This window comes from Marmota monax, unplaced genomic scaffold (assembly GCF_021218885.2).
Source record: "Marmota monax isolate L192 unplaced genomic scaffold, Marmota_monax_Labrador192_F-V1.1 WCK01_AAM20220418_F8-fsc00018, whole genome shotgun sequence".
Lineage (NCBI taxonomy): Eukaryota > Metazoa > Chordata > Mammalia > Rodentia > Sciuridae > Marmota > Marmota monax.
This window is the reverse complement of record NW_026692201.1, coordinates 1,522,176-1,546,467: the sequence shown is the minus strand read 5'-3', so window position 1 is coordinate 1,546,467 and position 24,292 is coordinate 1,522,176. Positions and strand designations below refer to the sequence as shown.

At 35.7% G+C, this 24,292-nt stretch overlaps 1 protein-coding gene across 1 annotated transcript in view; it reads right to left on the bottom strand.

Annotated features, from left to right (window-relative positions):
• Positions 1–24,292, bottom strand: part of Ankrd31 (ankyrin repeat domain 31) — a 189,519-nt gene that overhangs the window by 123,136 nt on the left and 42,091 nt on the right. Inside the window, exons 8-9 of the mRNA XM_058574096.1 lie at positions 23,159–23,439; positions 22,505–22,611 (exon numbers count right to left, since the gene is read on the bottom strand). Coding sequence (XP_058430079.1) covers positions 22,505–22,611; positions 23,159–23,439 — 388 coding nt within the window. The remainder of the gene's footprint in view (positions 1–22,504; positions 22,612–23,158; positions 23,440–24,292) is intronic.

The following is a 24,292-nucleotide window of genomic DNA, read 5'->3' as shown; positions in this document are numbered from 1 at the left end:
TTTAACTGCCTTGCTTTTTATTGAACTCACTTCATTTAGTTTTACTGTAAAACAAACCTAACTGCTGATCATTTAACCCTACTTTCCTATTCCCTAGAGTACAAAGCATTTTCCCATCAGATAATCTATATGCTTACCAAGAAACTGTGGTGCTTACTCCAAAATCTGTTTGCACCAGTTGCACTTCTCTTCTATTATAATTATGTAATTTATTAAAAACAACAAATTAAGAATAAATGTTTTTTCAATGAAAACTAAGTTATGGAAGACATTTATTCCCAGTCATGACTAAATAACTGTTGTGAATTACCCTGCCAGGGTCAACAACTTGAAGGCCCACAAAATACATGGAGAGACCTATTTTCAAGCATTAGAAAACAGGCAGTTCAGATTTATGACCCTCTGAAAGGAAATAAACAAGGTGATCCCTAAGATTACCCTGGCTTCTTGTTTGGATAAACTTTCCAGAATACAGTACAAGTAGGATAGGAAGAGCAGAGTAAGGTGATCCTGCTCATGAGGAGACAGAGTTAGAGAATGGGGAGGCTAAGGGGGTTAGAACTTGTAAGGTAGGGCACAGAAATGAGAGAATAGAGGAAAGGCCACACAACTCATAAAGTTGCTCTTTGAGTTATTATCTGTATGATAAACTGCTCATGTATAAAGGTGAGTCTCCCTGAAGTTGGGCAAGAATAACTACTGAAAAGCCATAACAACTATCAGAGCTCATGTAAGGTTGGGAGACAGTCACAATCCCACCAGCCTAATTAGAGACACTCTGCAGACCAACAAGGGCATTTAAAATGAGACGATCCCCACCCCACTCACCCAAAGTGCCATGTCTCAGTCAACAGGGCTAAACTAGTCTTAAAATAAGGATACATTACATCTGCATAATGAGGGTTTTTTTTTTAAGCATTAAAAGAATTAAGTTAATCTTCAAGTAACCTGATTACCAGCTAAAACAAAATCCAATACCATCTTAAAAAATACACTCAATAACATTTTGTTGCATATCCAATTATTCTCCATTACATTCATTGCCCTTGTGCCTCTGTCAAAACCCAGTTGTCAATAAATACATGATTTTATTTCTGAACTTTTTGTTCCATTAACCTATTTCCCTATCTTGATGCCAATGTCATGCTGATTTGATTATCACAGCTATATAATAATTCTTGAAAACAGGTAATTTTAGCCTTCCAACTTTGTTCTTTTTCAGTTATTTTGCTACTCTAGGTCCTTTACATTTCTAAATGAATAGTTCATGACTTTCTACAAAAAAAAATTCAGGAAGCATTTTGACTGGGATTTCTTATGGTTTGGATGTGAGGTGTCCCCCAAAAGCTCATGTGTAAGACAGCACAAGAAGGTTCCAAAGAGAAATGATTGACTATAAGAGTCTTAACCCAATCAGTGATTTAATCCCATGATAGGGATTAACTGAGTAGTAACTGAAGTGGTAGGGTGTGGCTGGAGGAGGTGGGAATTGGGGTGTGGCTCTGGGTATATATTTGTGTCTGACAAGTGGAGACCTCTCTCTGCTTCCTGTTGGTCATGTGACCTGCTTCCCTCTGCCACAATGTTCAGCCTCACCTGGAGCCCCAAGGATCTTGAGTCCTGAGAAATGGAGCCACCCTTCCATGGACTAAGACCTCAGAAACTGTGAGCCCTAAAATAAAAATTTTCTCCCCTAAAATTGTTCTGGTCAGATCCTTTAGTCACAGCAGCAAAAATTGCTAAGACAGGATTCTATGCACTCCATAAATAAATCTGAGTAAAGAGATAGCTTAGCAATATTGAATATTGTGACTGAAGAACAAGATATTTGTCTCCAACAAATTTTCTTTGATTTTTCTAGGTGATATTTTATAAGTTTCAGTGTACCTATCATTTATATCTTTTATAAGATTTATTCCTATTTTACATTTTTTATTTTATACTCCTGGTTTTCAAATTTTACATTATAGTTTTTTTATTGCTAGAATATAGAAAATAATTGATATTTGTAGATCTTGAATCCTACAACTTTGCTAAGCTAAATTATAATAGTTTATAATTTATAAATGTTTCATTAGATTTTCTGCATAGATAATTATGCTGTTTGTGAATAAAGACAGTTTTAATTCTTCCTTTCCAAACTGGATGCCTTTTCTTTTTCTTTCTGATTAAACTGGCTACAACCTTCAGTATAATATTATACAAAAGTGGTAAGAATAGATATACCTGCCTGTCTTATTTCTGATCTTAGGGAAATAATTCAGTCTTTCACTATTAAATATAAATTGTTTTCTGGAGACAGCTTTTGTCAGGTTGGGAAAATTTCCCTGTGCTCCTAACTTACTAAGAGTTTTCACTAGAAATGAATTTTTGATATTGTCAAATGTTTTCTCTGCCTCGTATAGTTCTTTATTTTTTAGCTTAATATAATAAATCATAGTGAGTGGTTTTCAAACATAAAACCAATGCTGCATTCCTGGGATAAACACCATTTGGTGATGTGTTATATTATATTGGATTTAATCAAATTTTGTTTAGAATTTTTGCAACTACATTCATGAAGGATATTAGTCTATAGGTCTCTGGTTTTATAATACCTTTGATTTTGGTGTCAGTTTCATAGTGGCCTCAAATATGAGTTGGGAAGTATTTCCTTTTGGTTGTAGTGGGAGAGTTTGTTTAGAACTCCCTTAAATGTTTGGCATAACACTGAAAGTGTTACAAACTGAACTGTGCCTTCTCCAAATTCATAGGCTGAAGTCCTAATTGGATAAGTTTGGATTCAAGAGTGTGTGTGTGTGTGTGTGTGTGTATGCGCGTGTGTGTGTGTGTGTGTATGTGTAATGCATTTTTTCTGTGAACTGCTTATTCATTTCCTTTACATATTTTCTTGTTCTTTTTCCTTTTGTTCTCAGCTTTTATTATCAATATTTTGATATACAAAAAGCTGAATTTAATGTATACAACTCAATGAGTTGAGAGGTAAGTATATATGCATGAAATCACCACCACCGTCAAGGCTCATCGACATATCCATCATGTTCTTTGGCCTCATAAAAAATTTTGCATGCTAATAAAATGAACCCCTTATGCAATATACTAATATTTCTGCTCTGTTTGATGTTTGATCTTCTTTAGGGTACATTTCTATACATTTTTTTTAATGCATGAAGTCAATTTTATAATTCTTTTCCCTCCTAGCTCCTTTCTGGTTTTGACATGCAAAAAGACTTTTCCACACCAAAATTATAAAAAGGTTCATCTATGTTTTCTTCTAGAGTGTTTTGTTTTTGTTTTCATTGAAATCTTTGATCAACCTAAATAATCCACTTAAATTTTTTTAAAATTTCTTTTTAGTTGTTGATTGATATTGATTGATTGATTGATTGATAGATATGTGGTGCTGAGAATCAAACCCAGGGCCTCACATATGCTAGGTAAGCACTCTAAACCATTGAGCTACAACCCCAGCCTCCTAATATCCACTTAAGAATAAGAAATGTTAAAGGGACCAAATTTTGTTCATGTTTTTCACTATTTATTACTTTCTCTTGCTTTTTACCACCAATTTGAGACTTCATTTTTATCACATATTTGCATCATATTCCCATACCAGTGCCAAATTACTTTAATTTCAGTAGCTTTCTAATATACCTTTTTTCATTTTCCAATATATTTTTATTGATTCATTTTAACATAAAAATAGGGTTCATTTTGACATAATTATAAAAACAAGAAATATAATTTGTTCTAATTCAGTCTCCAGTACTTCCCCTTTCCCTATCTTCCTCCCTCCTTGTTTCCTTCCCTCTTTTCCACTACCTTTCTGCTATTTACTTACATTTATTTATTTATTTATTTATTTTTAGAGAATTTTTTGGGGTTTTTTTTTTTTTTTTTAGTTTTCGGTAGGCACAACATCTTTTTTATTTATTTTTTTAATATGGTGCTGAGGATCAAACCCAGCGCCCCATGCATGCCAGGTGAGTGCATTACTGCTTGAGCCACATTCCTAGCCCACATTTTTTTAAATTAGTGTTTTGTGGCTGTAAATTATGGTGAGATTCACAGTGGTATATTCATATATGTTCATAGGAAAGTTAGGTCAGATTTATTCCTCTCTTCTTTCATTCTACTTTGTCTACTTCATTGGTCTTTCTTCTATTTTTTTTACCACCCTCCCCCATTTAGATTAGCTTCTGCATATCAGAGAAGACATTCAACCTTTGGATTTTGGGAATTGGCTTATTTCACACTGCATGACAGAATCCAGTTCATTTACTGGCAAATGCTATAAAGTCATTCTTCTTTATGGCTGAGGAATACTCCATTGTGTATATATACACCACATTTTCTTTATCCATTCATCTGTTGAAGGGCACCTACATTTGTTCCATAGCTTAGCTCTTACAGACTGAGCTGCTATAAACAGTGATGTGGCTGTGTCTCTGTAGTATACTGATTTTAACTCTTTTGGATATATAACAAGGGTCAAATGGTGGTTCCATTCCAAGTTTTCTGAGGACTCTCCATACTGCTTTCCAGAGAGTTGCACCAATTTGCAATCCCACCAGCAATGTATGAGTGTACCCTTTTCCCCACATCCTCACCAACACTTATTGTTACTTGTATTCTTGATTGTTGCCATTCTGATTGGAGTGAGATGGAATCTCAATGTAGTTTTAATTTGCATTTCTCTAATTGCTAGAGATGAACATTCTTTCATATATTTGTTGACCATTTATATTTTTTTTCTGTAAACTGCCTGTTCTGTTCCTTTGCCCACTTATTAATTGGGTTCTTTGTTGTTTTGGTATTAAGTTTTTGAGTTCTTTGTATATCCTAGATATTGATGCTCTATCTGAAGTGCAGGTAGCAAAGATTTTCTTCCATTCTGGAAGCTCTCTCTTCATGCTCTTGATTGTTTCCTTTGCTGTGAAAAAGCTTTTTAATTTGATGTCATCCCATTTATTAATTTTCTATTTTATTTCTTGTGCTTTAAGAGTCTTGTGAAGGATGTCAGTTCCTTAGCCAACATATTGGAGTGTCAGGCCTATATTTTCATCTAGAAGTGCAGAGTTTCTAGTCTAATTCCTAGGTCTTTGATCCATTTGGGGTTGAGTTTTGTGCAGGTGAGAGATGGGGGTTCAACTTCATTCTGCTACATATGGATTTCCAGTTTTCCCAGCATAACCATTTGTTTAAAAATAGGCTATCTTTTCTCCAGCATGTGTTTTTGGCACGTTTGTCTTATATCAGATAACTGGATTTATGTGGGTTTGTCTCTCTGTCTTCTACTCTATTCCATTAGTCTTTGTGTCTGTTTTGGTGCCAGTACCATTCTGGTTTTGTTACTATAGCCAAGTCTTGTATTATGAAGCTTCCTGCTTTACTTTTCTCACTAAGGATTGCTTCTGCTGTTCTAGGTCTCTTATTTTCCCAAATGAATTTCAAAACTGCTTTTTCTAGTTCTGTGAGGAATGTCATTGGAATTTTAATGAGAGCTACATTAAATCCGTATAGTGTTTGGGTAGTATGACCATTTGGACAATATCAGTTCTGCCTATACAGGAACGTGGGAGGTTTTTCCATCTTCTAAGTTCTTCTTCAATTTCTTTCTTTAGTGTTTTATAGTTTTCATTGTAGAGGTCATTTATCTCTTTTGTCAGATTGATTCCCAAGTATTTTTTAAATCCAATCTGCTTACCCCTATGTGTTTTGATTAAAGAGTTTAGACTGTTTACATACAATGTTATTATTGAGATAATTTTTATTTCCTGCTATTTTGATTTATTTCTAATGTTTAAATTGGACTTGTTTCTCCTTTAATTGACTATTCTCCTAGTGGAATTGCTCCCTATGCTGGTTTTCATTCTTATTCTTTATTTCTTCTTCATGAAAATTTTGTTAAATATGTTTTATAGTACAGGCTTTGTAGTTATGAATTCTAGCTTTTGTTTATCATGGAAGGTTTTCATCTCATCTTCAACTCTGAAGCTTAATTTTGCTGGTTCAGTATTCTTGCTTGGCATACATTTTCTGTCAGAGCTTTGTATATATTATTTCAAGCTCTCCTGGCTTTTAGGAGTTGGGTTGAGAAATCAGTTGAAACCCAGACAGGTTTACTCCTAAATGTGACCAGTCTTTTTTCTCTTGAAGCTTTTAAAATTCTGTCCTTATTCTGTATGTTAGGCATTTTCATAATAATGTGTCTTGAAGTGAATCTCTTGTGATTTTGTATATTTGGAGTTCTATATGCTTCTTGTATTTGAATTTCCATCTCATTAGTAAGCAGATTGGATTTAAAAAAATACTTGGGAATCAATCTAACAAAAGAAGTAAATGACCTCTACAATGAATACTACAGAACACCAAAGAAAGAAATTGAAGAAGAACTTAGAAGATGGAAAAACCTCCCATGTTCCTGAATAGGCAGAACTGATATTGTCCAAATGGTCATACTACCCAAACACTATACGGATTTAATGCAGCTCCAATAAAAATTCCAGTGACATTCCTCACAGAACTAGAAAAAGCAGTTTTGAAATTCATTTGGGAAAATAAGAGACCTAGAACAGCAGAAGCAATCCTTAGTGAGAAAAGTGAAGCATATTATTTCATTGAAAAGACTGTGTACATTTTTTAGTTTGTATTTCAGAGCCTTCATATACCCCAGTGAATCTTAAATTTGGCCTTTCAATGTTATCCTAGATTTCTTGAATTTTCTGTTCATGGTTTCTTAATATCTTTTCTCTTTTTAAAATTTTTTTTTAATTTTTAAATTTGTTTTAACTAGTTATATATGACACTAGAATGCATTTATGCACTTTGATATATCACACATAGATGGCATATAATTTCTCATTTTTCTGAGTGTACATGTTTCAGAATCATATGGGCCATGCATTCACATATATACATACAGTAATAATGTCTGTTTCATTCTACTGTCTTTCCTATCCCCACATCCCCACCTCTCCCTTCCTATCACTTCCCTCTACCTAATCTAATGTAATGCTATTCTTCTCTAGTGCCCCCTGCCTTATTATGAATTAGCATCTGCATATTAGAGAAAACATTAGGCCTTTGGTTTTGTGGGATTGGCTTATTTTGCTTAGCATGATATCCTCCAACTCCAACCATTTACTGGCAAATTCCATAATTTTATTCTTTTATAAAGCTGAGTAATATTCCATTGAGTATATATACCATATTTTCTTTATCCATTCATCTATTGAGGGACATCTAGGTTGGTTCCATAGTCTAGCTATTTTGAATTGAACTGCTATATACATTGATGTGGCTGCGTCACTATAGTATGCTGATTTTAAGTCCTTTGGGTATAAACCAAGGAGTGGGATAGCAGGGTCGAATGGTGATTCCATTCCCAATTTTCTGAGGAATCTCCATACAGCTTTCCATAGTGGTTGTAGCAATTTGCAGCTCCACCAATAATGTATGAGTGTACTTTTTTCACCACATCCTTGCCAACATTTACTGTTGCCTATATTTTTAATGACTGCCATTCTAACAGGAGTGAGATGAAATCTTAGAGTAGTTTTGATTTGCATTTCTCTAATTGCTAGAGATGTTGAACACTTTTTCATATATTTGTTTATCAATTGTATTTCTCCTTCTGTGAAGCGTCTGTTCAATTCCTTAGACCATTTATTGACCTTTTTTTTTTTTTTTGGTGTTAAATATTTTAAGTTCTTTATATATCCTAGAGGTTAATGCTTTTTGGAGGTGGATGTTGTAAAGATTTTCTCCCCATCTGTAGGCTTTTTCATCACTTTATTAATTGTTTCCTTTGCAGAGAAAAGCTTTTTAATTTGAATCCACCCATTTATTAATTCTTGATTTTACTTCTTGAGCTTTAAGAATCTTGTTAAGGAAGTCAGATCCTAGGCCAATGTGGTGAAGATTTGGGTCTATTTTTTCTTCTATTAGGTGCAGGGTCTCTGTTCTAGTGCCTAAGTCTTTGATCCACTTTGAGTTCATTTTTGTGCAGGGTGAGAGACAAAGGTTTAATTTCACTTTGCTACATACGGATTTTCAGTTTTGCCAGCACCATTTATTGAATAGACTATGTTTTCTCCAGTGAATGTTTTTGGTACCTTTGTCTAGTATGACACAACCATATTTATGTGGGTTTGTTTCTGTATCCTCTTTTCTGTACCATTGGTCTATAAGCCTATTTTGGTGCCAATACCATGCTGTTTTATTACAATAGCTCTGTAATATAGTTTAAGGTCTGGTACGATGCCTCCTGCTTCACTTTTCCTGCTAAGGATTGCTTTAGCTATTCTGGGTCTCTTATTTTTCTAAATAAATTTCAATGTTTGCTTTTTCTAATTCTATGAAGAATATCATTGGAATTGCATTAAATCTGTATAACGCTTTTGGTAGTATGGCCATTTTGACAATATTAATTTTGCCTATCCAGGGAGATCTTTCCATCTTCTGAGGTTTTCTTCAATTTCTTTCTTTAGAGTTCTGTAGTTTGCCAACCAAGAATTTTATATAAAGCAAAATTAAGTTTCAGATTTGAAAATGAAATTGAAACATTTCATGATAAACAAAAATAAAAGAATTCCCAACTAGAAAGCCTACACTACAGAGCATTCTCAATAAAACTTTCCATGAGGATGAAGTGGAAAAAAAAAGTGAAAACCAGCAAAGGGAGTGACAATCAAAAGTGACAATCAACCAAATGAAAAACTAGGACAAATCAAAAACCAGAAATAAATCAAAATGACAGGGAATACACATCATGCTCAATGATAACCTTACATGTTAACAGCCTAAACTCATCAATCAAAAGACACAGACTGGCAGATTGGATTAAAAAGCAAGGCCCAACAATATGCTGTCTTCAAGAGACTTACTTCAAGGGCAAAGACATCCACAGGCTGAGGTGAAAGGATAGGAAAAAACTTCATATGGATTCACTCATATGGATTGCATAAACAAGCAGGGGTTTCCATTCTCATTTCGGATAAAGTAGACTTCAAACCAAAGTTAAGTCAGAATATACAAAGAAGGATATTTCATTCTTCTTAAGAGAAGTATATATAAGCAGAACATAACAATTATAAATTTTTATGCCCCAAACAATGGAGCATCTATGTACACCAAACAAACCCTTCTCAATTTCAAGCATCAGACAGAACACAATACAATAATACTGGGTGACTTTAACACACCTCTCTCACTACTGGACAGATCTTCCAAACAAAAACTAAATAAGGAAACTATAGAACTAAACAATACAATCAATAATTTAGACTTAACAGACATATAGAATATTTCAACCGTCAATGAGCAAATAAACTTTCTTCTCAGCAGCACATGGCTCCTTCTCTAAAATAGACAATATCTTATGCCACAAAGCAATTCTTAGCAAATATAAAAAAGCAGAGATAATACCCTGCATTCTACTAGACCACAATGGAATGAAATTAGAAATAAATGATAAAATAAAAATAGAAGCTACTGTAACAAATGGAGACTAAATAATACACAATTGAATGATGAATGGATAGTAGAAGAAATCAAGGATGAAATAAAAAAATTCTTGGAGGTAAAAGAGAACACTGATACAACATATCAAAAATCTCTGAGACACTATGAAGGCAGTACTAAGAGTAAAGTTTATTTCACTGAGTGTATTCATTAAAAGAATAAAAAGTCAACAAATAAATGACCTACCACTACACTCCATGCCCTAGAAAAAGAAAAAGTCAACACTGAAAGCAGTAGCAGACAGGAAATAATTAAAATCAGAGCTGAAGTCAATGAAATTGAAACAAAAGAAATAATTCAAAAAATTGACAAAACAAAAAGCTGATTCTTTGAAAAGATAAATAAAATAGATAAACCCCTAGCCATGCTAACGAAGAGAAAAAGAGAGAAAACTCAAATTACTAAAATACAAGATGAAGAAGGAAATATCACAATGGACACGTCTGAAATACAGAAGATAATTAGAAACTATTTGGAAAATTTATACTTTAATAAAATAGAAAACACTGAAGACTGACAAATTTCTAGAGACATATGACCTACCCAAATTAAATGAGGAGGTCATACATGATTTAAATAGATAATTTCAAGTAATGAAATAGAAAATGCAATCAAAACCAACCAGATGGATCCTCAGCCGAGTTCTATAAGACTTTCAAAAAAGAATTAACACCAATATTCCTCAAAGTATTCCATGAAATAGAAAAAGAGGGAACTCTTCCAAGCTCATTCTATGAGGCTAATATCACCCTGATACCCAAACCAGGCAAAGATCCATCAAGAAAAGAAAACTTCAGACCAATATCCCTGATGAACATAGATGCAAAATTTTTCAATAAAATTCTGGCAAATTACATACAAAAACATATTAAAAAGATAGTGCACCACAATCAAGTGGGATTCATCTCAGGGATACAGGGTTGGTTCAACATATAGAAATCAATAAACATAATACATCATATTAGTAGACTTAAAAAAAAGAATGATATGATCATCTCAATTGATGCAGAAAAAGCATTTGACAAGATACAGCACACCTTCATGTTCAAAACACTATAAAAACTAGAGATAGTAATAACATACCTCAACACTGTAAAAGCTAAACCCAAGGCCAGCATCATTCTAAATGGAGAAAAATTGAAAGCATTTCCTCTAAAAACTGGAACAAGACAGAGATGCCCTCTTTCACCACTTCTATTTAACATAGAAACTCTACCCAGAGTAATTTTTTTTATTGGTTGTTCAAAACATTACAAAGCTCTTGACATATTATATTTCATGCATTAGATTCAAGTTGGTTATGAACTCCCAATTTTACCCCAAATACAGATTGCAGAATCACATCAGTTACACATCCACATTTTTACATAATGCCCTATTAGTAACTGTTGTATTCTGCTACCTTTCCTATCCTCAACTATCCCCCCTCCCCTCCCCTCCCATCTTCTCTCTCTACCCCATCTACTGTAATTCATTTCTCTCCTTGTTTATTTTCCCATTCCCCTCACAACCTCTTATATGTAATTTTGTATAACAATGAGGGTAGCCAGAGTAATTAGATAAAAAATTAAAGGGATACAGATAGGAAAAGAAGAACTCAAATTAGCACTAACTGATGGCAATATGATTCTATATACATAGAAGGCCCAAAAAATTCCACTAGAAAACATCTAGAACTAATAAAATGGATTCAGCAAAGTATTCAACACCCATAAACCAAACACATTCCTATATATCAACGAAGAATCCACTGAAAGAGAAATTAGGAAAAACTACTCCATTCAAAATTGCCTCAAAAAATAAAATAAAATAAAATACCTGGGAATCAATCTCACAAAAGAGGTAAAAGACCTCTACAATGAAAACATCTTTTCTTTATGGTCAACTTTATTTTCAAGATTATATGCTTTGTCTTTAAGGCCTGAAAAATCTATCTTCAAAGTGATCCAATCTGTTGGCAATGCTTTCCATTGAAGTTTTAATTTGGTTTACTGATTTCTTAATTTTGAGGATCCCATTTGGTTCTTTTTCAGAATCTTTTATTGAAGTGATCTTTCACTTACTGTGTTTTCTCTTTGATTTTACTTCTTACATCTTCTTTTAACTCATAGAACATACCAACTATGAACTTTTTAAATTCTTTTTTTGACATTTTCTCCAATATAGTGTCAATGAAGTCTGTTGTTGAAGCATTATAAGCTGTTTACGATGGTTTGTTCTCTTGCTTTTTCATATTGTTTATATCGGTATAGTTCTCACTTCTTTAAAGTGAAAGACTATTTTGTGAGCTTCTTTCTCTTAAGGGCCCTGGGTTGAGTGAATATTTAGATAATAAGATTTTAAGTCAATGTATAACCTCTGATAATCCCAATATCAGCACAGCTTTAAGAGATGTCACTGAGGGCTAGGGTTATGGCTCAGTGGTAGAGCACTTGCCTAGCAGGTGTGAGATACTGAGTTTGATTCTCAGCACCACATAAAAAAATAAGTAAAATAAAGTTATTATGTCTAAGTACACTAAAAATATTTTTTAAAATATGTCACTGAACCCTATTTACTATAATCACTTCACAGCCAAGCTTCTTTCTATTCAACCTTATAAGAAACAAAAATTTGTTGCAATTGTTCTCCATGATTCCTCAAATTCAAGTATAAAACTATAATAAAGTTCTAGAATACGTCAAAAATTAGTTATTGGAGATCCAACATGGCGGCAGGCACGGAGGTATCAAGTCTCTGACCTCTCCAGCTCTGCGGGCATAGGGAGTCTTAAATCCTCTAAACGCTGTTTGCTCAAGATCACTAGGCATTGCTGAGCTAACGTGGATCTGGGACGAACAGTCTGGGCCTCTCAGAACACACACCGAGCCCGTAGGGGCCGAATTCAGGCTCCCGTTCACCCGTGTCTCGCAGACAAACTGCTCTGGCTCAGTGCTAAAGAACCGGCGGAAGTCCGGACCCGCCAGCCGCTGCCCGCGCCACTCGGCCGTGGGACACCCGCCCGCGGCCCCCGCGACTGGGCGGCTAGCCTCTGAGGCGCGGCTCAGCAGGAGCAGCGCAGGGACTCTAGGAAGAGGTCTCTAGCCAGGCCTTCGTGAAGTAGCGAACCGGGAACTGAAACCAACCAGAGACAGACCAGTCCCACCACTCCCTTCGGACATTCCAGCAAGGAGCCTGGGGCCCGCCATAGCAGACAGGTGACGTCACCGGAGGTCGGCCAATGGAATTCCTTCCCAGCGGAATCCACTTTAGCAGGTGTGTGACTCCCACCCCCTCCAGATACAAGCAGCCAGGAAACCTCGGGAATCTCTCCAGGGGCGTGTCTGTAGGGAAGCAGAGGGGATTCCCAATCCCCAATTCCCCTTACCACCAGCGGCGATACCCAAGGTCTTAGCCGCCAGTTTCCGGGGGCATGTCCACCAAAGGGGTCCGGAAAAATTAAACTGTTGGTCCCCAGATCACCGCACCACAGCACTGGGGCTTAGATGAATGACAGAGAGAGTGCTCAGTCGTTCGGGAAATAGGACATGCGGGTGGGGTTGCAAGTGTAACCAGATCTTTGGGGAACCACCTCTGGTGAACAGGACCTGGCTGGCTGGCTGGCTGGCAGGAGGAAGTGGGGGAGGGCCCGGAGAAGTGAAAGGGCTCTGGACTAACAGGATTGAGAGACTCCCAGGAGCCGCCTTACAGGGATTGCTATTGGCACATAGAGGGCAGAAGCTCGGCTCGGAGGGCACAGCTCCGCCTACTGGAAGAGAAGAAAATGGATCTCTAAGACTTCAATTTTTTTTCTCTCTTTGTTCTTTTCTCCCCTTTTCCTTCTTTCTTTCTTTCCCTTTTCAAGTTTTATTGTTCTTTCCATTCTCCTCTAATCTCTCTCTCTCTCTCTCTCTCTCTCTCTCTCCTTCTTTCTTTTTAAGAGCACCTTCCTTCCCCTACCCCGCAACTTTCATCCCAAGCATTATGTCTTCCATTACGTGTAATTGTCTAAATGCAAATAGGTGAATGTTTCGAGGCTGTCTATAGGGCTCCTAAATACCTAGCTACTACCAACACCCTGATCCAATCACCTGTTAGTATCCCCCTTCAGTAGAGCAATCTTCTAAAGTAGCCAAGACATACGAACCCTCATACCATCATAGCACCTAACCTAAACATAGAGTCCTAAGAACAGACAACAAATCACTATATGCATACAGAATCCGGAAGCCTTTTATGAATTGAATGAATCAGCTTTAAAGTACAATAAAGCCCAACATTTCTAGGCATAGTCTCCCACCACAAACAAGAGACAACAGAGATATACAAAACCACAACAAATTTATAGGAGAAAGCAGAAACACAGCAGTCAAACAGAGCTGGAAAGTAACGTGAACAACATGAAAAAACAAGGGAAAAAATGATTACAAACAATGCAGGACAACTTAAATCTACAGGAGGACCTAGAGGCATCAGAAAAATAGACAGAAAGAACTCAAGGCATACCTAACTCAGATGGAACAGAATATTAGAGAAGACATGAGACAGCAAGTCCAAGCAATGAAAGTATATTTGAAAACAAATTAAACAAACAAATTCAAATGGTAAAGAACGAGCTCTACCAGGAGATAGAGATTTTAAAAAAAATCAAAAAGTAATCCTAGAAATGCAGGAAACCATAAACCAAATTAAAAACTCAAATGTGAATATTACAAATAGACTAGATCAAGTAGAAGTCAGAACATCAGATAATGAAGACAAAGTTTATCAACTTGAAAAGAATATAGTCAACACGGAAAGGATGCTTAAAACTCACAAGCAATCTATCCAAGAGATATGGGATGTCATAAAAAAACCAAACATGAGAGTCATTGGGATATAAGAAGGTATAGAGGTTCAAACCAAAGGAATGGACAACCTATTAAATGAAATAATCCTAGAAAACTTCCCAGATATGAAAGATGGAATGGATTGCCAAATCCTGGAAGCCTACAGGACACCAAACACTCAAAACCGTAATAGACTAACTCCAAGACACATAATTATGAAGATATCCAACATACAGAACAAGGAGAGAATATTAAAAGCTACGAGAGAAAGGAGGCAGGTTACATTCAGGGGTAAACCAATTAGGTTAACGGCTGATTTTTCATCACAGACGTTGAAAGCGAGAAGATCCTGGAACAACGTATTTCAAACGCTGAAAAATAATGGATTCCAACCAAGAATACTGTATCCAGCAAAATTAAGCTTCAGATTTGACAATGAAATTAAAATATTTCACGATAAACAAAAGTTAAAAGAATTCGCAGCCAGAAAACCAGCACTGCAAGGCATTTTGAGCAAAATACTACAAGAAGAGGAATTGAAAAATAGTACCCAAAACTAACAGTGGGAGGTACCTCAGTAAAGGGGGAGAAAAATAACCAAAGAGGAAAAACTAGCCAAACTAAAATAAATAAATAAATAAACATGACTGGAAGTACAAACCATATTTCAATAGTAACCTTAAATGTTAATGGCTTAAATTCACCAATCAAGAGACATAGGCTAGTAACCTGGATTAAAAAAACAGATCCAACAATATGCTGCCTTCAGGAGACTCATATGATAGGAAAAGACATACACAGGCTGAAGGTGAAAGGTTGGGAAAAATCATACCACTCACATGGCCCTCGGAAGCAAGCAGGAGTGGCCATACTCATATCGAATAAAATCAACTTCAAACCTAAGTTAATCAAAAGGGATAAAGAAGGACACTATATACTGTTAAAAGGAACCATCCACCAACAAGACATAACAATTATCAATATGTATGCACCAAACAATGGTGCTGCAACATTCGTAAAACAAACTCTCCTCAAGTTCAAGAGTCAAATAGACCACAACACAATAATTATGGGTGACTTCAACACACCGCTCTCTCCATTAGACAGATCCCCCAGACAAAAGCTGAATAAAGAAACTACAGAACTCAATAACACAATCAATAACCTAGACTTAACCAACATATATAGAATATATCAACCATCATCAAGTGGATACACGTTCTTCTCAGCAGCACATGGATCTTACTCAAAGACAGACCATATACTATGCCATAGGGCAACTCTTAGTAAATATAAAGGTGTGGAGATAATACCATGCACCTTATCTGATCATAACGGAATGAAACTGGAAATCAATGATAAAAAAGGAAGGAAAAATCCTGCATCACCTGGAAAATGAACAATATGTTACTGAATGATCAATAGGTTACAGAGGACATAAAGGAGGAAATCAAAAAATTCTTAGAGATAAACGACAATACAGACACAACATACCGGAATCTATGGGACACAATGAAAGCAGTTTTAAGAGGGAAAATCATTTCCTGGAGTTCATTCCTCAAAAAAAGAAAAAAACCAACAAATAAATGAACTCACACTTCATCTCAAAACCCTAGAAAAGGAAGAGCAAAACAACAGCAAATGTAGTAGAAGAAATAATTAAAATCAGAGTGGAAATCAACGAAATTGAAACAAAAAAAAAACATGTGAAAAAATTGATAAAACTAAAAGTTGGTTCTTCGAAAAAATAAATAAGATCGACAGACCCTTAGCCACGCTAACGAAGAGAAGAAGAGAGAGAATTCAAATCACTAACATACGGGATGAAAAAGGCAATATCACAACGGACACCACAGAAATACAGAAGATAATTAGAAAGTATTTTGAAACCCTATATTCCAATAAAATAGAAGATAGTGAAGATATCGATAAATTTCTTAAGTCATATGATCTGCCCAGATTGAGTCAGGAAGACACACACAATTTAAACAGACCAATAACAAAGGAAGAAATAGAAGAAGCCATCAAAAGTCTACCAAACAAGAAAAGCCCTGGACCGGATGGGTATACAGCGGAGTTTTACAAAACCTTCAAAGAAGAATTAATACCAATACTTTTCAAGCTATTTCAAGAAATACAAAAAGAAGGAGCTCTTCCAAATTCATTCTATGAGGCCAACATCACCCTGATCCCGAAACCAGACAAAGACACTTCAAAGAAAGAAAACTACAGACCAATATGTCTAATGAATTTAAATGCAAAAATTCTCAATAAAATCCTGGCGAATCGAATACAAAAGCATATCAAAAAAATTGTGCACCATGATCAAGTAGGATTCATCCCTGGGATGCAAGGCTGGTTCAATATACGGAAATCAATAAATGTTATTCACCACATCAATAGACTTAAAGATAAGAACCATATGATCATCTGGATAGATGCAGAAAAAGCATTCGACAAAGTACAGCATCCCTTTATGTTCAAAACACTAGAAAAACTAGGGATAACAGGAACTTACCTCAACATTGTAAAAGCTAGCATCATTCTAAATGGAGAAAAACTGAAGGCATTCCCTCTAAAATCTGGAACAAGACAGGGATGCCCTCTCTCACCACTTCTATTCAATTTAGTTCTTGAAATACTAGCCAGAGCAATTAGACAGACGAAAGAAATTAAAGGCATAAAAATAGGAAAAGAAGAACTTAAATTATCACTATCTGCGGATGATATGATTCTATACCTAGAAGATCCAAAAGGGTCTACAAAGAAACTACTAGAACTAAATAATGAATTAAGCAAAGTGGCAGGATATAAAATCAACATGCATAAATCAAAGGCATTCCTGTATATCAGCAACAAAACTTCTGAAATGGAAATGAGGAAAACCACTCCATTCACAATATCCTCAAAAAAAAAAATACTTGGGAATCAACCTAACAAAAGAGGTGAAAGATTTATACAATGAAAACTACAGAACCCTAAAGAGAGAGATAGAAGAAGATCTTAGAAGATGGAAAAATATACCCTGTTCATGGATAGGCAGAACTAACATCATCAAAATGGCGATATTACCCAAAGTTCTCTACAGATTTAATGCGATGCCAATCAAAATCCCAACAGCATTTCTTGTAGAAATAGATAAAGCAATCATGAAATTCATATGGAAAAACAAAAGACCCAGAATAGCAAAAGCAATTCTAAGCAGGAAGTGTGAATCTGGAGGTATAGCGATACCAGATTTCAAACTGTACTACAGAGCAATAGTAACAAAAACAGCATGGTACTGGTACCAAAACAGGCAGGTGGACCAATGGTACAGAATAGAGGACACAGAGACTAATCCACAAAACTACAACTATCTTATATTTGATAAAGGGGCATGCAATGGAGGAAGGATAGCATCTTCAACAAATGGTGCTGGGAAAACTGGAAATCCATATGCAACAAAATGAAGCTGAACCCCTTTCTCTCGCCATGCACAAAAGTTAACTCAAAATGGATCAAAGAGCTTGATATCAAATCAGAGACTCTGAGCCTGATAGAAGAAAAAGTTGGCTCCAATCTACATATCATGGGGTCGGGCTCCAAATTCCTTAATAGGACGCCCATAGCCCAAGAGTTAATAACAAGAATAAACAAATGGGACCTACTTAAACTAAAAAGTTTTTTCTCAGCAAGAGAAACAATAAGAGAGGTAAATAGGGAGCCTACATCCTGGGAACAAATTTTTACCCCTCACACTTCAGATAGAGCCCTAATATCCAGAATATACAAAGAACTCAAAAAATTAAACAATAAGATAACAAATAACCCAATCAACAAATGGGCCAAGGACCTGAACAGACACTTCTCAGAGGAGGACATACAATCAATCAACAAGTACATGAAAAAATGCTCACCATCTCTAGCAGTCAGAGAAATGCAAATCAAAACTACCCTAAGATACCATCTCACTCCAGTAAGATTGGCAGCCATTATGAAGTCAAACAACAATAAGTGCTGGCGAGGATGTGGGGAAAAGGGTACACTTGTACATTGCTGGTGGGACTGCAAATTGGTGCGGTCAATTTGGAAAGCAGTATGGAGATTCCTGGGAAAGCTGGGAATGGAACCACCATTTGACCCAGCTATCGAACTTCTCGGACTATTCCCTGAGGACCTTAAAAGAGCGTACTATAGGGATACTGCCACATCAATGATCATAGCAGCACAATTCACAATAGCTAGACTGTGGAACCAACCTAGATGCCCTTCAATAGATGAATGGATAAAAAAAATGTGGCATTTATACACAATGGAGTATTACGCAGCACTAAAAAATGACAAATCATGGAATTTGCAGGGAAATGGATGGCATTAGAGCAGATTATGCTAAGTGAAGCTAGCCAATCCTTAAAAAACAAATGCCAAATGTCTTCTTTGATATAAGGAGAGCAACTAAGAACAGAGCAGGGAGGAAGAGCATGAGGAAAAGATTAACATTAAACAGAGACGAGTGGTGGGAGGGAAAGGGAGAGAGAAGGGAAATTGTATGGAAATGGAAGGAGACCCTCAATGTTACACAAAATTACATATAAGAGGTTTTGAGGGGAAAGGGGGGGGAACAAGGGAAAGAACTGAACAACAGCAGATGAGGTAGAGAGGGAAGATGGGAGGGGAGGGGAGGGGAGATAGTAGGGGATAGGAAAGGTAGCAGAATACAACAGTCACTAATATGGCATTATGTAAAAATGTGAATGTGTAACTGATGTGATTCTACAATTTGTATGTGGGGTAAAAATGGGAGTTCATAACCCACTTGAATCAAATGTATGAAAGATGATATGTCATGAGCTTTGTAATGTTTTGAACAACCAATAAATAAATAAATAAATAAAAGGAAATAGAGGGGGAAAAAAGAAAAAAAAATAAAAATGCAAAAAAAAATAGTTATTAAATTTAGTAAACTCACTATAACCTTAAATGTGGACTAAAGTGGGGTCAGAATAAAGATAGGGCAAAAAGGAGAGAGAGAGACAAGAGAGAGAGAGAAGCTATAAAAGAATAATTACACCAAGGTAGAAAGGAGAAATAGATTAATGATTAGTATTTGAGGTAGTATCCGATTATGCAAGAAGATGGGCAGGGGGTAAGAAGAACAAGTATAAACTAGAGCTAGGAAAACAAAGTTAAGAAGATTGATTCTAATTAATGCTAAAAAAAACATTACATGAAAAATATTCAAACAGGTTGAAGTTACAATGTTGGCAATTGGATTAAAAATTGAAAAGTTATTTATAAATCAAGTTGACATTAGAGTTGTTTATAGTAGACCATATCAAGGCAAGGAAAATTTTTATTAAAGTTTGGTTTGGATTTCATTGGGGTTTAGACATTTAGCAGATGTCCATCAGTCTTTGGCTGTGGATCTCTCCTAAGTTGCAGGGGCACAGGAGCCAATTCCCTAGTTGCTATGAACCTCCTACTAGCAACTTCTGGTTTATCAGCTCAAGGGCCTACAGGTGACCAGTTAGTGTTGTGAGTTGGCTGTTTCTATTGTGTACAGTAATACAAGATGCAGGCTTTGGAGTGTCCCTGTGATTGTTATGGGTCACAGTGTAGCTGCTCCCGTCTATCAGATTCTTTTCAAAGTAGTGAAAATCCCCATGCCTGTCTGTGAATTCAGGAACTCTGGCTCTGGGTTTTCCATGGGTGTTCTGTGGTGCAGAAGTATTCTCCTGATCAAGTTGCTCTCTGAGGTACTGTAGTGAAAGGTTTCTGGTGGCTCACCTGGACCATAGTCTCCACTGCCCCGGGTTGTGAATAGTGGGCATTGATTCCCTCTGTTTACTAAGTCTGATGCAATGTCCTACAAGTATTCAAACAATGCCCTGTCACTTGCCAAGTGTGACCACAGGTCAGGTTGTGCACCAGTTAAGGCTGGGATCAACCCCTTCCTGTTGCATAGATTCTGGTAATTTTCCACTGGGCAGTTTCCCTCTGGTATGGCCCTGCAATCCTGGGGACCAACCCTAGGTTTCCCAGGGTGCCTTTCCCCAGTGTCAGTGGTCTGGATTTGGTGAATCTGCTTTCCTCTGTTCAGGGCCACAGCTGCTTCATTGCTGTCCCTGTCTGAATTGAGTGAGTGGAGGCTGCACAGAGCTTTCTGCCCTTTCCTGGGTCCCAGAGGCTGAGCAGTGTTAGGTGCAATTTCTTGATATAGTTCCCAGTAGCTCATTCTCCTTGTTCACAATAAGGGAGTAAAAGAGAGGATTTCATTGATTTTGGGGTAGTAGTGGTCCTTCTAGAAGTTCTTTCCAGCCAGATTCTTAAGAGATCCCACTGCAAGGGACTTCCCTTTGGTTTAATTTGCAGCTGTCTGGGCAGGGAAGATGTTGTGCTGATTTAAGGAGGTGACTGGTCTGCTGAAGGCTCCAGAGATGACTGCAGACCCCTAGCTCAATTTTCTTTTCATAAATTTGTTTAAGTTGTTTACTATGTTTTAAGGATCCATCTGTTACACTTGTGTTTTTCCTTTTAAGTAGGTGGGCTTAAGAGATTTTTTGGCTCCCCCACCATTTTCTCTCTCTGTTGCCCCTCCCCCCTTCCTAACACCAGGTTCAAGTTCAGGATTAGGGGACTCTGAGCTTGTTTTCTACTCTGGTAATCTATCTTCCAGTCTTTCCAGATCTCAGACTTTGTAATACTGAGTCTTAGAACATTTATTTTGTCATCCACCTCTCAATTCTGCTTTTCCTTGACTACTTTCCGTCCATGTTGTAAAGAGATGGGTACTCACTATCTAGTTCACTTCCACCATCTTCCTGTCTCCTCTAATATGCTTTGATATTATATAGAACAGGGTCCTACCACTCTACCTTCCCTTTGCTTTTTTCAGAATTTTCTTATCTAGTTTTTCATAATTACTTTTCCAGCTAAAATTTAGTATCATTTTGTAACATTCCCATAGCTATCCTCCAGCTCTGTTAAAAAAAAAAAAACACCTAAACAATAAAACAATGAACAAATAAACAAAAATCTATTTTTGATAGAGATCTCTTGTATTTATTAAGTAATTAAGAGAAGTAAGTTTCTTGTAACACGTAATCTTTTTAGTCAAGAGCAAAGTTCTTCTTTCCATTTATTTGAGTCTTTTTATTTTAACGTACCTCAGCAGAATTTGTAAGCTCTCTTCTTATAGGTATTTATCATATTTCTTAACACTGATATAAGTAGGTATTGTCTGTCTTTTGTAACAATTATAAATTGGATATTCTCTTGTATCTCTAGTTAATAATTATATAAAATATATTAATTTTATCTTCTTTGGTTTATTGAATTTTTATTTTGAATAATTTCAGGCTTATAGGAAAGTTATAAAAACAAACAAAGGGTTGGGGATATAGGTTAGTGGTAGAGCACCTGCCTAGTATGTATGCAAAACCTTGGACTTAATCCTTAGTACTGAAAAAAGAAAGAAAAATAAAAAGAAGATCAAAGAATTCATTCATTGTCAACATTTTGCCACGACTTTAAACAGTCTACTTCCCTCTTCATTTATACATATACACACATAAAAAATAAAATGAGTACCTTTTATATACCATATCCTTTTACCATTAATATTTAAGTGTTTATTTTCTAAGAACAGGACATTCTTTTATATAACCCAGTATTATTACCAAATTCAGGAAATTTAACACTGATACAATCTGCAGTCCATATTCCAATTTTGCCAATTTTCCACTATTATGTTTTAACCAATGTTTCTAGATTCTCTTATTATATTTGAGAGGTTTTCTCAGTTCAATCTTTTGGGTTATATAGGAACATAGATAAGAGATAAGAACAATAACAATCTGGCTTTGTTCTTTTCTCCACTACTGTTGGTATAATTTCTCACAGTTTTGTTAGGCTGGTCAAATACCTAAATTTGAAAAGACTTCTGTATTTACCCTCTCCAAAACAGAAGTACAGAAAAAAATACCAGCCTATGAGCCAGAAGTTTACGATCAAATCCCAGTTGTGTTCTTAGTGCTCTGTGTGATGCTGGAAAAACCTTACCATCTCTGAAGTTCAGTTTCCTCATCAATAAAATGAGAAAGTTGAGACAGATAATCTTTGAATCTTTTCTACCATAATTGTTCCTATGTGACTTAAAGAAATGGAGAAATACCCAAAATATGCCTTACCATTTTTTATTGAAAGTCGTTTATTTTTCCTGATCTGTTTACTCTTGAGTCTGGATGAATGGATACTCTTCCCTTTACCTTCAATCATTAAAACAGGATCTTGCATTCTTGAAAAATAAAGGTATTTTTAAAATTACCATAATTTTTCTACAGGCATTCATGAAAAATCATACCAAATTTTGACTACAATTTTAAAACTCAAAGATATTTTACTGAGCTGTTCTTAAGTAGCAAGGCAGTTTTAAATATAGAGATGGCTCCTGAGTTAACTACAGATGATTCTGTGACAGACATGCTATATTGCCAGTCTTCATAGATTCTAGTTCTCTTTGTGTTTCTCTCCTCTAGGTGTAGTCTCCTATAAATCTGAGTACGCTGAGTCTCCTATATATCACTTCCCAAATCAGGATGCCAGTATCCACTCTATTTCCCCTTTAGGGCAAAAAAGGCAGGCTGTTTTCAAGAAATAAGGATTTGCTTAATGGAATGGCACTGATCAAAAACCGCAAAATTAAAAAAGCAGCAACATAAAAAGTAATAAAGCTCTTTACTTAGGGGTAACTTTACACTGACCTTAGCTAACATTCTCAAGCATATAATTATTTATTAGGTTCATAACATAACTGGAAACAAAGATTCAATTTAATAGCATACCTGAAATTGTTAGTTGAAGATTTATTATTTATTTGATCCTCACAGCTAGGTATTTTTGGTAAAATCTCTTCTGTAATCTTACATATGTCATTTGTACCATTTGCATCTCGGCTTACTTTCAGTTTTTCTAGTCTAGATGATCTTCTTAATATACATGGAGTTTCCTGGTCAGAGGCATTTTCCATAGAATTTGAATTCCCTTTATTATTTAGTGGCTCACAAGAGGGGACATTTTGATGAGGCAAAGTTGGTAACTCAAATGAACTTAGGTCTTCGACAGTCTGTAAAGATGTGATACATCCATAAATAATTATAGTACTGAAAAATATTAACATTAGGAGAAATTAAGTTTGATCTTGTTCTTGGATAAAATTTATATGCCTCTGAAAAGATGAAAGTGCAAGAATTCACAGGCATGTCAACTAAATTATTTTAATAATAATTAATGTAATAAAAGATAATATAAATTTAAAAACTTAAGAACATAATTTAGTAAAAATGATTTATTCAATACTCATCTGTAAAACTTAAGGGAAAAACCTAAGACTATTCTTGGTGCTTCAGTTTTATAGGAAATAGTAAAAATGACAAAACCCATAAAAACATTAGAAATGCCATACTAGAGTTGGACATGATGTTGCACACCTGTAATTCCAGTGGTTTGGGAGGCTGAGGCAGAGGATCACAGGTTCAAAGCCAGCAATTTAGCAAGGCTCTAAGTAACTCAGCGAGAGAAACCCTGTCTCAAAAAATAAAAATGGCTGAGGATGTGGGTCAATGGTTAAGTGCTCTTGGGTTCAGTATCTTATACAAAAGAAAAAAAAAAAGCCATACTAGGCCAGATCAGTGGTCTACTTAGCCTAGTATTTTGTTATTTAGCAGCAACAATAAGGGACATTAAAACTTGTGGGACAAGATAGTATATAACCTTATTTACACTGATTTAAAAAAGGTCACAGTATAACCTGAATTGCTCTAGTTTTCCTTAATAATCCATTATAAATTTAATTTCCATGAAGATTTTTATTTTACACATATCATCTAAACCTTTAGCTTATTTATATATCCAGTTTGTAAAGGTTCAAGATAAAAATTTCCGTATTTTTATCACACCTGAATTAGAGTATTTAACTT